At 43.4% G+C, this 15160-nt stretch overlaps 1 protein-coding gene across 1 annotated transcript in view; it reads left to right on the forward strand.

Moving 5' to 3' along the window:
• LOC106601099 (myoferlin) overlaps positions 1-15160 on the forward strand; it is a 66260-nt gene that overhangs the window by 47191 nt on the left and 3909 nt on the right. The window contains exons 41-48 of the mRNA XM_014193023.3: positions 598-726; positions 1029-1184; positions 1437-1528; positions 1827-1997; positions 9607-9755; positions 10085-10224; positions 10740-10828; positions 14744-14839. Of these exons, the coding sequence (XP_014048498.2) occupies positions 598-726; positions 1029-1184; positions 1437-1528; positions 1827-1997; positions 9607-9755; positions 10085-10224; positions 10740-10828; positions 14744-14839 (1022 nt within the window). The remainder of the gene's footprint in view (positions 1-597; positions 727-1028; positions 1185-1436; positions 1529-1826; positions 1998-9606; positions 9756-10084; positions 10225-10739; positions 10829-14743; positions 14840-15160) is intronic.

Genomic DNA, 15160 nt, shown 5'->3' on the forward strand with positions numbered 1-15160 from the left:
TGGCATTGGCACTTGGATTGGAACTGGTGCTATGGTCAGATGACATGAAAATAGAGCTCTTTGGCCACAAAATCATCATCTTGCAATGGCCATCTCAGTCTCTGGACTTGAACCCATTGAAAACCTGTGGTTTGACATGAAGAGGGCAGTCCATAAGCGTAGAGGAAGGATATCAAGGATCTGGAAAGATTCTGTATGGAGGAATAGTCTAAGATCTATCCCAATATGTTCTCCAATGTTATAAAACATTTTAGAAAAAGTGTCAGTTATCCTTGCAAGGGGAGGGTGCTGGAGTATTTAAAACAGGTGCCAATAATAATCTTTTTTAGATTTTTTGTTATTACTTGTTTAAAAAAGTCTCTTTCCCTGAGCAATTGTATTAGAATAAATAACAATATAGCTCAGTGTTTGCATTATTTATTTTATACTGTCTTTTTTGGTAATCTTTATTGAGGGAGCCAATCATTTTGATTTGTGTGTTTCTGTGTCTCTGTGTGTGTCTTAAGGTGTTTCAGGTTGTGTGATGCGTGTTTGTCATCAACATATTAAGGTATGTGTCCTCATGTGTATAACAGTGTGATGTGTGTGTTTTCCCAGGTGTATGAAGGGGAGCTGGAGGAGGTCCCAGATTTCCGAGGGCTGACAGATTTCTGTAAAACGTTCCGACTGCAGCGGGGGAAGACTGAGGATGAGGACGACGACCCTTCAGTGGTCGGAGAGTTCAAGGTGATCACAGACCTCTTTTTCTTTCAGGAATGTATGATCCTTCATGTGTACATGTCATCCTGTTAAGATATATTTTCGAAGGGAGTTCTGTCCAGAGCCTGTTTTCAATAACAAGGAGACATGGAGTGGGGGCCTTTTAAAGCCCTGCACATACAGCTAGCTGGTGGGGGGAAAAACAACATTACGTAGAACCAATGATAAAATGTCCTTATTTTCTCCACTTTATATGTGAACCCAGCCTAAGTATTGACACACAGCCTGACTTTTGACCCCTGACCCTGCTGGTGTCTCCTGTCCTGTAGGGCTCGTTCCGGGTGTACCCCCTATCTGATGACCCAGAGATGCCAGCCCCACCACGTCAGTTCAGAGAGCTGCCTGAGAGCGGGTTGCAGGAGTGCCTGGTCAGGATCTACGTGGTGCGATGCATGGACCTGCAGCCTAAAGACAACAACGGCATGGTGAGTGGACGCCAAACACAGTCTAACAGACTCTACACACTGAGAACACTTCCAACGCGATCCTGGATCAGGCGTATGTCAAAAGCTGGATTCATTTCAACTTTCAGCTGAGCATTTTTGCTGTGCATTTACATAAGTCTGCCCTTCCCCCTCACCAACCAACAGTTCTCATTAAAATACATGACTTATATAGCCTTTTCCCACGCTAACACATACCATATTTTAACAATTGTGTTTGTTTTTGCTTTTTAGTGTGACCCTTACATCAAGATCTCTTTGGGGAAGAAAACAAAAGATGACAGGGATGACTACAAACCAAACACCCTCAATCCAGAGTTTGGCAGGTAAACATTTTTTATTTAACCTTTATTTAACCTTTATTTAACTAGGCTAGTCAGTTAAGAATAAATTATAATTTTACAATGACGGCCTACAGTGGTAGTTTTAACTAAAACCTTCACTTACAGAAAACTGTCAAAATGCCACTGAAACTGTTGAATTAATTAATTAATTAATTGATGGATGGATGGATGGATGAATGAGTTATTTTGAAATGTATAAAGTTGTTTCGCCAAGTGAAATCAACAATGCACACATAAGTGCATCTGACCAAGTTAACCTCATCTCTTCCTCCTGTGTCAGGATGTTTGAGCTGTCCTGTTTCCTCCCTCAAGACAAAGACCTGAAGATAGCCGTGTACGACTATGACTTGCTCAGCCGAGATGAGAAAGTGGGAGAGACGGTCATTGACCTGGAGAACAGACTCCTCTCTCGCTTCGGCGCCTACTGCGGCCTGCCGCAGTCCTACTGCATGTGAGTGTGTATGTGCGTGTGTCCATGTGTCTATCTGTAACGCCCAACGCAGTAGATGAGAAGCAGGTACAGGGAGTGAACCATTTAATACAGATGTAATGGAACAAGAACAGCGTCTGGCCATAAACACGAGACGACAGACAATGCTACTACAGGGAACAACACAGAGGAGCAGACATACACTACTGTTAAAAAGTTTGGGGTCGCTTAGAAATGTCCTTATTTTTGAAAGAAAAGCTCATTTTTTGACAATTAAAATAACATCAAATTGATCAGAAATACAGTGTAGACATTGTTAATGTTGTAAATGACTATTGTAGCTGGAAACGGCAGATTTTTAAAGGAATATCTACATAGGCGTACAGAGGTCCATTATCAGCAACCATCACTCCTGTGTTCCAATGGCACGTTGTGTTAGCTAATCTAAGTTTATCATTTTAAAAGGCTAATTGATCATTAGAAAACCCTTTTGCAATTATGGTAGCACAGCTGAAAACTGTTGTGCTGATTATAGCTGCAATAAAACTGGCCTTCTTTAGACTAGTTGAGTATCTGGAGCAGCAGCATTTGTGAGTTCGATTACAGGCTCAACATGGCCAGAAACAAATAACTTTTTTCTGAAACTCGTCAGTCTATTCTTGTTTTGAGAAATGAAGTTTATTCCATGCGAGAAATTGCCAAGAAACTGAAGATCTCGTACAATGCTGTGTACTACTCCCTTCACAGAACAAACTGGCTCTAACCAGAATAGAAAGAGGAGTGGGAGGCCAAGAGGACAAGTACATTAGAGTGTCTAGTTGGCAGCTTCATTAAATAGTACTCGCAAAACACCAGTCTCAATGTCAACAGTGAAGAGGTGACTCCGGGATGCTGGCCTTCTAGGCTGAGTTCCTCTGTCCAGTGTCTTGTTCTTTTTCCCATCTTAATCTTTTCTTTTTGTTGGCCAGTCTGAGATATGGCTTTTTCTTCGCAACTCTGCCTAGAAGGCCAGCATCCTGGAGTCGCCTCTTCACTGTTGATGTTGAGACTGGTGTTTTGCGGGTACTATTTAATGAAGCTGCCAGTTGAGGACTTTTGAGGCGTCTGTTTTTTTTTTATTTTTTTATGAAATTTTTATTTCACCTTTATTTAACCAGGTAGGCCAGTTGAGAACAAGTTCTCATTTACAACTACGACCTGGCCAAGATAAACCAAAGCAGTGCGACAAAAACAACAACACAGAGTTACACATGAACAAACGTACAGTCAATAACACAATAGAAAAATATGTACAGTGTGTGCAAATGTAGAAGACTAGGGAGGTAAGGCAATAAATAGGCCATAATGGCAAAATAATTACAATTTAGCATTAACACTGGAGTGATAGATGTGCAGATGATGATGTGCAAGTAGAGATACTGGGGTGCAAAAGAGCAAGAGGATAAATAACAATATGGGGACGAGGTAGTTGGGTGTGCTATTTACAGATTGCCTGTGTACAGGTACAGTGATTGATAAGCTGCTCTGACAGCTGATGCTTAAAGTTAGAGAGGGAGATATAAGCCTCCAGCTTCAGTGATTTTTGAAATTCGTTCCAGTCATTGGCAGCAGAGAACTGGAAGGAAAGGCAGCCAAAGAAAGTGTTGGCTTTGGGGATGACCAGTGAAATATACCTGCTGGTGTGTGTGCTACGGGTGGGTGTTGCTATGGTGACCAGTGACCTGAGGTAAGGTGGGGCTTTACCTAGCATAGACTTATAGATGACCTGGAGCCAGTTGGTTTGGCGCTGAATATGTAGTGAGGGCCAGCCAACGAGAGCATACAGGTCGCAGTGGTGGGTAGTATATGGGGCTTTGGTGACAAAATGGATGGCACTGTGATAGACTACATCCAGTTTGCTGAGTAGTGTTGTAGGCTATTTTGTAAATGACATCGCCGAAGTCAAGGATCGGTAGGATAGTCAGTTTTACGAGGGTATGTTTGGCAGCATGAGTGAAGGAGGCTTTGTTGCGAAATAGGAAGCCGATTCTAGATTTAATTTTGGATTGGAGATGCTTAATGTGAGTCTGGAAGGAGAGATTACAGTCTAACCAGACACCTAGGTATTTGTAGTTGTCCACATATTCTAAATAAAAACCGTCCAGAGTAGTGATGCTACTCGGGCAGGCGGGTGTGAGCAGTGATCGGTTGAAGAGCTTGCACTTAGTTTTACTTGCATTTAAAAGAAGTTGGAGGCCTCGGAAGGAGTGTTGTATGGCATTGAAGCTCGTTTGGAGGTTTGTTTGCACAGTGTCCAAAGGGCCAGATGTATACAGAATGGTGTCATCTGCGTTGAGGTGGATCAGAGAATCACCAGCAGCAAGAGCAACATCATTGATTTATACAGAGAAAAGAGTCGGCCCGAGAATTGAACCCTGTGGCACCCCCATAGAGACTGCCAGAGGTCCAGACAACAGGCCCTCTGATTTGACACACTGAAATCTATCTGAGAAGTAGTTGGTGAACCAGGCGAGGCAGTCATTTGAGAAGCCAAGACTATTGAGTCTGCCAATAAGAATGCAGTGAGAGACAGAGTCGAAAGCCTTGGCCAGGTCGATGAACAGTCTTTTATCGATGGCGGTTATGATATCGTTTAGGACCTTGAGCGTGGCTGAGGTGCACCCATGACCAGCTCGGAAACCAGGTTGCATAGTGGAGAAGGTATGGTGGGATTTGAAATGGTCGGTGATCTGTTTGTTAACTTGGCTTTCGAAGATTTTAGAAAGGCAGGGCAGGATGGATATAGTTCTATAACAGTTTGTGTCTAGAGTGTCTCCCCTTTTGAGGAGGGGGATGACAGCGGCAGCTTTCCAATCTTTGGGGATCTCAGACGATACAAAAGAGAGGTTGATTAGGCTAGTAATAGGGGTTGCAACAATTTCGGTGGATAATTTCAGGAAGAGAGGGTCCAGATTGTCTAACCCAGCTTATTTTTAGGGATCCAGATTTTGCAGCTCTTTCAGAACATCAGCTCTCTGGATTTGGGTGAAGAAGATTCGGGGGGGGGGGGGGGGGGCTTGGGCAAGTTGCTGCAGGGGGTGCTGAGATGTTGGCCGGGGTAGGGGTAGCCAGGAGGAAAGCGTGGCCAGCCATAGAAAAATAGTTATTGAAATTATCCATTATCGTAGATTTATCGGTGGTGACAATGTTTCCTATCCTCAGTGCAGTGGGCAGCTGGGAGGAGGTGCTTTTATTCTCTATGGACTTTACAGTGTCCCAAAACTTTTTGGAATTAGTGCTACAGGATGCAAATTTCTGTTTGAAAAAGCTATCCTTAGCTTTCCGAACTGACTGTGTATATTGGTTCCTGACTTCCCTGAAAAGTTGCATATTGCGGGGGCTATTCGACACTAATGCAGAACGCCACAGGATGTTTTTGTGCTGGTCTGGGGTGAACCACAGGCTATATCTGTTCAAGTGTCTACATTTTTTGAATGGGGCATGCTTATTTAAGACGGTGAGGAAAGCACTTTTAAAGAGCAACCAGGCATCCTCTACTGACGGGATGAGGTCAATATCCTTCCATGATACCCGGGCCGGGTCGATTAGGAAGGCCTGCTCTCTGAAGTGTTTTAGGGAGCTTTTGACAGTGATGAGGGGTGGTCGTTTGACCGCGGACCCATTATGCACGCAGGCAATGAGGCAATGATTTCTGAGATCCTGGTTGAAGACAGCAGAGGTGTATTTAGAGGGCAAGTTGGTCAGGATGATATCTAAGAGGGTGCCCATGGTTATGGATTTAGGGTTGTACCTGGTAGGTTCCTTGATAATTTGTGTGAGATTGAGGGCATCTAGCTTAGATTGTAGGACGGCCGGGGTGTTAAGCATGTCCCAGTTTAGGTCACCTAACAGTACGAACTCTGAAGATAGATGGGGGGCAATCAATTCACATATGGTGTCCAGGGCACAGCTGGGGGCTGAAGGGGGTCTCTAACAAGCAGCAACGGTGAGAGAATTGTAGATCTTTGCAGTAGATTACAACTCTGCCTCCTTTGGCAGTTCTATTTTGTCTGAAAATGTTATAGTTAGGGATGGAAATTTCAGTATTTTGGGTGGCCTTCCTAAGCCAGGATTCAGACACGGCTAGCACATCTGGGTTGGCGGAGTGTGCTAAAGCAGTTAATAAAACAAACTTAGGGAGGAGGCTTCTAATGTTAACATGCATGAAACCAAGGCTTTTATGGTTACAGAAGTCAACAAATGAGAGCGCCTGGGGAATGGGAGTGGAGCTAAGGGCTGCATGGCCTGGGTTAACCTTTACATCACCAGAGGATCAGCGACGGAGTAGGATAAGGGTACAGCTAGCAGGCCAGGGCTAGCAGGCTAGTAGATGGGCCTTCGGGGGACGTCGCAACGGAAGAGCCTGTTGAAACCCCCTCAGATGGTTATGTCGACAGACCATTCATGATGGATGGGTGAGGCTCTGTGTCGACAGTAAAAGGGTCCAGGCCAATTGGCAAAATAGGTATTGTAGCCCAAGAATTGGCTGATGGACCTCTACAGCTAGCAGGGAGATGGGCCTAGCTCGAGGATAGCTCCAGGCTAACGGGTGCTTGCTTCGGGACAGAGACGTTAGCCAGGAGTAGCCACTCGGATAACAGCTAGCTAGCTGCGATGATCTGGTGTAAAGGTTCAGAGCTTGCGGTAGGTATCCGGAGATGAGGTAGAGAAAAAGCAGTCAGATATGCTCTGGGTTGATATCGCGCTGTGCACACTGTTTCTCAAACTAGACACTCTAATGTACTTGTCCTCTTGCTCAGTTGTGCACCGGTGCCTCCCACTCCTCTTTCTATTCTGGTTAGGGCCAGTTTGCGCTGTTCTGTAGAGGGAGTAGTACACAGCATTGTACGATATCTTCAGTTTCTTGGTAATTTCTCGCATGGAATAGCCTTCATTTCTCAGAACAAGAATAGACTGACGAGTTTCAGAAAAAAGTTATTTGTTTCTGGCCATTTTGAGCCTGTAATCGAACCCACAAATGCTGCTGCTCCAGATACTCAACTAGTCTAAATAAGGCCAGTTTTATTGCTTCTATAATCAGCACAACAGTTTTCAGCTGTGCTACCATAATTGCAGAAGGGTTTTCTAATGATCAATTAGCCTTTTAAAATGATAACCTTGGATTAGCTAACACAACATGCCATTGGAACACAGGAGTGATGGTTGCTGATAATGGGCCTCTGTACGCCTATGTAGATATTCCATTAAAAGCTACAATAGTAATTTTCAACATTAACAATGTCTACACTGTTATGCTCATTGTTGGAATGAGACCAAGGTGCAGTGTGGTAGGCGTACATTTTACTTTTAATTAAAAATGACACCGGGAAAAAACAACAAAATACAAAAAAATGAACGTAAAGCTACATGCAGTGCAGAAAGCAACTACACACAAACAAGATCCCACAATCACAGGTGGGAAAAAGGGCTGCCTAAGTATTATCCCCAATCAGAGACAACGACAAACAGCTGCCTCTGATTGGGAACCATACTAGGCCAACAAAGAAATATAAACATAGATTTCCCACCCTAGTCACACCCTGACCTAACCAAATAGAGAATAAAAGGGACCTCTAAGGTCAGGGCGTGACATACACTGTATTTCTGAACATTTGATGTTATTTAAATAGACCAAAAAATTGCTTTTCTTTCAAAAACAAGGACATTTCTAAGTGACTCCAAACTTTTGAACGGTAGTGTATATGTAGGGGGAATCAACAAAGTGAGGTAGTCCAGGTGAGCCCGATGACCGCAGCTGCACGTAACGATGGTAACAGTTGCGTATGATGACGGGTAGCCTGACGCCCTCGAGCGCCAGGGAGGGGGAGAGGGAGCAGGCGTGACACTGTCTGTCTGTCTGTCTGTACGACTGTCAGTTATACAGGTCTCTTAGTCCAACTTTCCCACTGTGTCTCTGATCTGTTGAATTTATGATTCATGCCTTTTAATTGCCTGTAGTTGCCCAGTTCAGCTCAACTTTTATTCTGGCATAATCCAGCCACCACTAGAGAATGCTATTGTATTGTACACTGCTCAAAAAAATAAAGGGAACACTAAAATAACACATCCTAGATCTGAATGAATGAAATAATCTTATTAAATACTTTTTTCTTTACATAGTTGAATGTGCTGACAACAAAATCACACAAAAATAATCAATGGAAATCCAATTTATCAACCCATGGAGGTCTGGATTTGGAGTCACACTCAAAATTAAAGTGGAAAACCACACTACAGGCTGATACAACTTTGATGTAATGTCCTTAAAACAAGTCAAAATGAGGCTCAGTAGACTGTGTGGCCTCCACGTGCCTGTATGACCTCCCTACAACGCCTGGGCATGCTCCTGATGAGGTGGCCAAATCCTGGAAAGTCTGTGGTGCAACGTGGCGTTGGTGGATGGAGCGAGACATGATGTCCCAGATGTGCTCAATTGGATTCAGGTCTGGGGAACGGGCGGGCCAGTCCATAGCATCAATGCCTTCCTCTTGCAGGAACTGCTGACACACTCCAGCCACATGAGGTCTAGCATTGTCTTGCATTAGGAGGAACCCAGGGCCAACCGCACCAGCATATGGTCTCACAAGGGGTCTGAGGATCTCATCTCGGTACCTAATGGCAGTCAGGCTACCTCTGGCGAGCACATGGAGGGCTGTGCGGCCCCCCAAAGAAATGCCACCCCACACCATGACTGACCCACCGCCAAACCGGTCATGCTGGAGGATGTTGCAGGCAGCAGAACGTTCTCCACAGCGTCTCCAGACTGTCACGTCTGTCACATGTGCTCAGTGTGAACCTGCTTTCATCTGTGAAGAGCACAGGGCGCCAGTGGCGAATTTGCCAATCTTGGTGTTTTCTGGCAAATGCCAAACGTCCTGCACGGTGTTGGGCTGTAAGCACAACCCCCACCTGTGGACATCGGGCCCTCATACCACCCTCATGGAGTCTGTTTCTGACCGTTTGAGCAGACACATGCACATTTGTGGCCTGCTGGAGGTCATTTTTCAGGGCTCTGGCAGTGCTCCTCCTGCTCCTCCTTGCACAAAGGCGGAGGTAGCGGTCCTGCTGCTGGGTTGTTGCCCTCCTACTTTCTCCTCCACGTCTCCTGATGTACTGGCCTGTCTCCTGGTAGCGCCTCCATGCTCTGGACACTACGCTGACAGACACAGCAAACCTTCTTGCCACAGCTTGCATTGATGTGCCATCCTGGATGAGCTGCACTACCTGAGCCACTTGTGTGGGTTGTAGACTCCGTCTCATGCTACCACTAGAGTGAAAGCACCGCCAGCATTCAAAAGTGACCAAAACATCAGCCAGGAAGCATAGGAACTGAGAAGTGGTCTGTGGTTACCACCTGCAGAACCACTCCTTTATTGGGGGTGTCTTGCTAATTGCCTATAATTTCCACCTGTTGTCTATTCCATTTGCACAACAGCATGTGAAATTTATTGTCAATCAGTGTTGCTTCCTAAGTGGACAGTTTGATTTCACAGAAGTGTGATTGACTTGGAGTTACATTGTGTTGTTTAAGTGTTCCCTTTATTTTTTTGAGCAGTATATGTTATAATAATTATATAACATTACAAAACAGCTCAGGGACCAACCAGTGGAGGGATCAGCTGAAGCCCTCCCAGATCCTGGAGAACCTGGCCAGACTGAGAGGGATCCCTTCACCCCGCACCTCTGCTGACGGCAGCACTCTCTCCTTCGGGGGGAGAGACTACAGCCTGCTGGACTTTGGTACAGAAAACCACTAAGTAGCAAACCACACGTTGTTAGCTAGGCAAGAGTTGTGTTAATAACTTGAGGGATGTGTAAATCACTTTAGACCTCCTTGTAAACCATCCATTTCAATGGGAGATTTGTCCAAGAAGTTAGTATTCAACCATCTGAGGTACATTCAGTTCTATTAGGGGAGTTCCACAGATAAAGCAGAAAGAATATTACTTTTTTTTAAATACATGTGGCATTTGGCATTTTACTTAAACCACAACATAGTGAATGTGTTAGTCATCTGAACGTCAACCCAAACTTCTGTCTCCTGACTGAGTTGTGTGTCCTGTCGCTAGAGGCCAATAGAGTCATCCACCAGCACCTGGGTCCAGCCAGGGAGAGGATGGCCCTGCATGTCCTCAGTAAACAGGGTCTGGTACCAGAGCATGTGGAAACCAGGACTCTCTACAGTACTTACCAACCTACACTGTCCCAGGTTAGTCCCTTATTCTCTTTTTCCTGATAACACTTTCTAATAGCCTTCATTGTAAGCCATTGTAAATGTTTATAAGTGCTTCATAAAGTTTATAAGCATGTAAAAAAAATGCATTTAGAAATAATGAAATGCTTATAGTTTATTATAGTTATTATAAAGTGTTTCCTTATTGCCCTCATGAAACGTCCAAACATTGTACTGCATTATCAGGCCACATTATCCAAGAAAAAAAGAAGAAATGTCTACATGAGGTGTTTGTTTGTTGTGTGACAACATGACATTGTCTAGAGCAGTGCTTCTCTAACCTCTCCTCGGGGACCCCCGGGCGTTTCACCATTTTGTTGTAGCTCTGAACTAGCACACCTGATTCAAGTAGTAAGGGCTTGATGTTGATGTTGAGTTGACAAGTTGAATCAGCTTTGCTAGCTCTGGGGGTTCCCCAAGGAGAGATTTGAGAAAGACTGGTCTAGGGAATACTTACCAATTGTATTGGCTCTCACTCTCCCCATCGTTAGGGAAAGATTCAGATGTGGGTGGACATCTTCCCCAAGAGCCTGGGTTTACTGGGACCTCCCTGCCACATTACTCCACGCCAAGCCAAGAAGTGAGGGCCTTTATTACATTCATTAAAAAATAAAGAACCTGCACAGTCAAAATCATATTTTTTATCATATTTGATGATATTTGGATGAAACCAGATCAAAGTAGGATGACCAAAGTATGACAAATGACTGGTAGTGGTACATTGATGAAGTTTGATCATACACTTACTGGCTTCCTCCTCTGTGTTAAAAACTTGAACTCAGGAGGCAGGGTTAATTGAGGCTTTATGTGACATCACATACATTTTTATTCACCTCCTTTTAATACACCAATGGTAACGTCTTATTCTGTTACCCAATTTAAATAAATACCACCTTGTAACCATCATTGCGGAGGGGAGCGGTTTACATAGCTAGCTAGTCAATTGGTGGCAAGATTTGACTGCAGGGTGTCAGCAAATATAATTACTTTTTTCCCCTATTCATCTATAGCAAAGTTACTTATAGGTTTCCTCTTTCATTTGTGTCTGGTGTTAGCTAGTTAATGGCTAGCTAGGTCATCAGCCAGCATGGGAAAAAAAGGGGGAAGGGTCGTTCAAAACTCCTACGCAGTTGTCATGTCAACACATCTGTCAGTGCTGCTGCGAACTGCAACAGAAGAGACATGCCAAATAGGAGATAACAGAGGTTAGACCAAGTCATTGTTTTACAAGTCACAAGTAAGTCTCAAGTCTTAGCACTCAAGTCCCAAGTCAAGTCCCAAGTCAAGACAGGCAATTCCGAGTCAAGTCTCAAGTCAAGACCGACAAGTCCCAAGTCGAGTCTCAAGTCTTAAACTTTGAGTTTCGAGTTCTAAACAAGTCATAATGTGCTCTTCACCAAATGTAATACCATTTCATATTTTTAACAAGAGTAATAGTTAGTATGTTACATTTACACAAATCATTCATGCTTTTAAAAATATATATATTTATTACTTTCCAAATAAACTTTATGTTTTCATAGAAATACATGGGTAGCCATGAGAAAGATCCCCCACCCCATAGCGATCGACTATCGAGGATCTATGGGGCGCAATAAGGTGATGTAGGCTTGTAAACAATCGCCTAACCTCAACACATACACACACACATCCTCACTGTGTGTGGTTACAGTAGGCTAACGTATGTCAATGGTTTTAGGAACAGCAGTAACATCTGGCAGGATTTAGGCTACGAACTGCCTAGCCAGTTGTAGCTCAATCTTGGGTGCAATGATCACGTTCCCGTACTGACTGACTGGAGGCTCATTGATTTAACATTACGTTAACCTACATGCTACACTAGCAAAGTTAGAAATTATATAGCTGTCGGCTATATTAGCCACTACTTACCCTTCTTTGTGCAGCTTCAAATGTCGAACAAATTTGGAAGTTGTTGCGTCTCCGTCTGTAATTTTCTTCCCGCATGTTTTGGAAGTTGCAATTCGTTTTTTGTTGATACAGCGTAGTCTTTATATCTGAAAATAATAATTTGGGGTATCATCTTTCCAAGGGCTTCATCTGAATTCACCTGCCGACGTTCCTCTGCACTGCCACGCACAACTTTTTCTCAGCTGGCACAATTTGATTGGCTGCTGTCCGATTCAAACTGTAATCCGTTAAATGAAGAGTTGATGCGCTGCACACATTTTTTTTATAGCATAATTTTTAATAGTTGGGCTTGGGGAGGGTATCAAGTCAGTTCGAGTCAAAATGCTCAAGTCCAAGTTAAGTTACGAGTCATTGGTGTTAAAGTCAAAGTTGAGTTGCAAGTCATCATATTTGTGACTCGAGTCTGACTCGAGTCCAAGTCATGTGACTCGAGTCCACACCTAATAATTGATAGTCATGGTTTATGAACATGGTCTCGCAGTCAAGGTGCCTTCAGAAAGTATTCAGACCCTTTGCTTTTTTCACATTTTGTTACGCTACAGCCTTGTTCTAAAATTGATTTTTTTTTTAAATATTTCCTTAGCAATCTACACACAATACCCCATAATGACAAAGCGAAAACAGGTATTACATTTTTTGGGCAAATGTATAAAAAAAAAACAGAAATACCTTATTTACGTAAGTATTCTGACCATTTGCTATGAGACTTGAAATTGAGCTCAGTTTCATCCTGTTTCCATTGATCATCCAGATTTGGAGTCCACCTGTGGTAACTTCAAATGATTGGATATGATTTGGAAAGGCACACACCTGTCTATATAAAGGTCCTACAGTTGACAGTGCATGTCAGAGCAAAAACCAAGCCTTGAGGTCCAAGGAATTGTCCATAGAGCTCCGAGACAGGACTGTGTCGAGGGACAGATCTGGGGAAGGGTACCAAAACATTTCTGCAACATTGAAGGTCCCTAAGAACACAGTGGAACCACCAAGACTCTTCCTAGAGCTGGCCGCCTGGCCAAACTGAGCAATCGGGGGAGAAGGGCCTTGGTCAGGGAGGTGGTCACTCTGACAGAGCTCTAGCATTCCTCTGTGGAGATTGGACAACCATCTCTGCAGCACTCCACCAATTAGGCTTTTATGGTAGAGTGGCCAGCCAAAGCCAATCCTCAGTAAAAGGCACATGACAGCCGTTTGGGAGTTTGCCAAAAGGCACCTAAAGACTCTCAGACCATGAAAAACAAGATCCCCTGTTCTGATGAAACCAAGTTTGAACTCTTTGGCCTGAATGCCAAGCGTCACGTCTGGAGGAAACCTGGAACCATCCCTACGGTGAAGCTTGGTGGTGGCAGCATCATGCTGTGGGGATGTTTTTCTGCGGCATTGACTGAGAGACAAGTCAGGTTTGAGGCAAAGATGAACAGAGTAAAGTACAGAGAGATCCTTGATCAAAACCTGTTCCAGAGCGCTCAGGACTTCAGACTTGAGCGACGGTTCACCTTCCAACAGGACAACGAGCCTAAGCACACAGCCAAGACAATGCAGGATTGGCTGAGGGACAAGTCTCTGAATGTCTTTGAGTGGCCCAGCCAGAGCCCGGATTTGAACCCGATCTAACATCTCTGGAGAGACCTGAAAATAGCTGTGCACCAATGCTCCCCATCCAACCTGACAGAGCTTGAGAGGATCTGCAGAGAAGAATGTGAGAAACTCCCCAAATACAGGTGTGCCAAGCTTGTAGCTTCATACCCAAGAAGACACAAGGCTATAATTGCTGCCAAAGGTGCTTCAACAAAGTACTGAGTAAAGGGTCTGAATACTTATGTAAATATGATATTTCTGTTTTTTATTTGTAATAAATTAGCAAAAACTTCAACAACAACAAAAAATTGTTTGTCATTATGTGGTATTGGGGGTATTATCAATTTTAGAATAAGGTTGTAACCTAACAAAAAGTGAAGGGGTCTGAATACTTTCCGAAGGTACTGTATATATATATATTCTATGAGGTGTAACCAGACCTCACCCTGTCCAGTTTCAACTGAAAGAGGAACTAGATAGCTAGCTTGATAAATCAGTGCTGACAATTCCATCTTGGCTAGCTAACTCAATTATACAGGTATCATTATTTATATATATATATATATATATATATATATATATATATATATATATATATATATATATATATATGCTGTTACAATAACCAAACAGTTGGAAAAACAAATAATTTGTTAAACCATGATGTGATGTATGACAGGATTGGATGTTGCATACAACTTCAATGCTGTTTGAGTTGCTTTGTGTATCAGCATATTTGCTTGGATGATCTCACTGCAACACTGCTCACTGTGTCCAAGTTTCTTGACATAGGTGTTTCAAAGAACTGTCAGTCAAGGTGAGCTTCCTATCCACTCCGGCTGTCAGTTCTTGCATTCTCAGCTCTGCTTATGAATTTGGTGGTTACATTCCCACCTCATACCTTTACATTTACCAAATAAAGTGGCAGTGTTAGGCTGTTTATTGAAATGATAGATTGCGCCTTTAAGTGTATGATATTTTTCAACAGGTACTTCATGCGGGCTATCGTCTGGAACACCACTGATGTCATACTAGATGAGACCAGCATCACCGGAGAGAACATGAGTGACATTTACGTCAAAGGGTACGGCAGAGCATGATTGTCTACTCAATGGTACAGTATTGAGTGATTGGCTACTCATACGGATCATACTGTATTGCTGATCAAGCAAGGGTAGTGAACCCTACATTTTAAGTGTGCAAAAAAGAAGTGAAAACCATGTGCACAGCTGTCCATCTACTTTAGATCTAGGTGCTGGTTCTAGCAGGAAAAGCTAGGTGTCCAAAACAAATGTAAAAAAATACACACAAGTAAAGACACAACCAACTTTGACTTCATAATTATGTTGAAATGTTTTCATTGCAGAGTGCATGAGAGTGTACCCCATTGCCGACTCGATCGGTG

The sequence above is a fragment of the Salmo salar genome, chromosome 03 (assembly GCF_965601325.2).
Source record: "Salmo salar chromosome 03, fSalSal1, whole genome shotgun sequence".
NCBI classification, from domain to species: domain Eukaryota; kingdom Metazoa; phylum Chordata; class Actinopteri; order Salmoniformes; family Salmonidae; genus Salmo; species Salmo salar.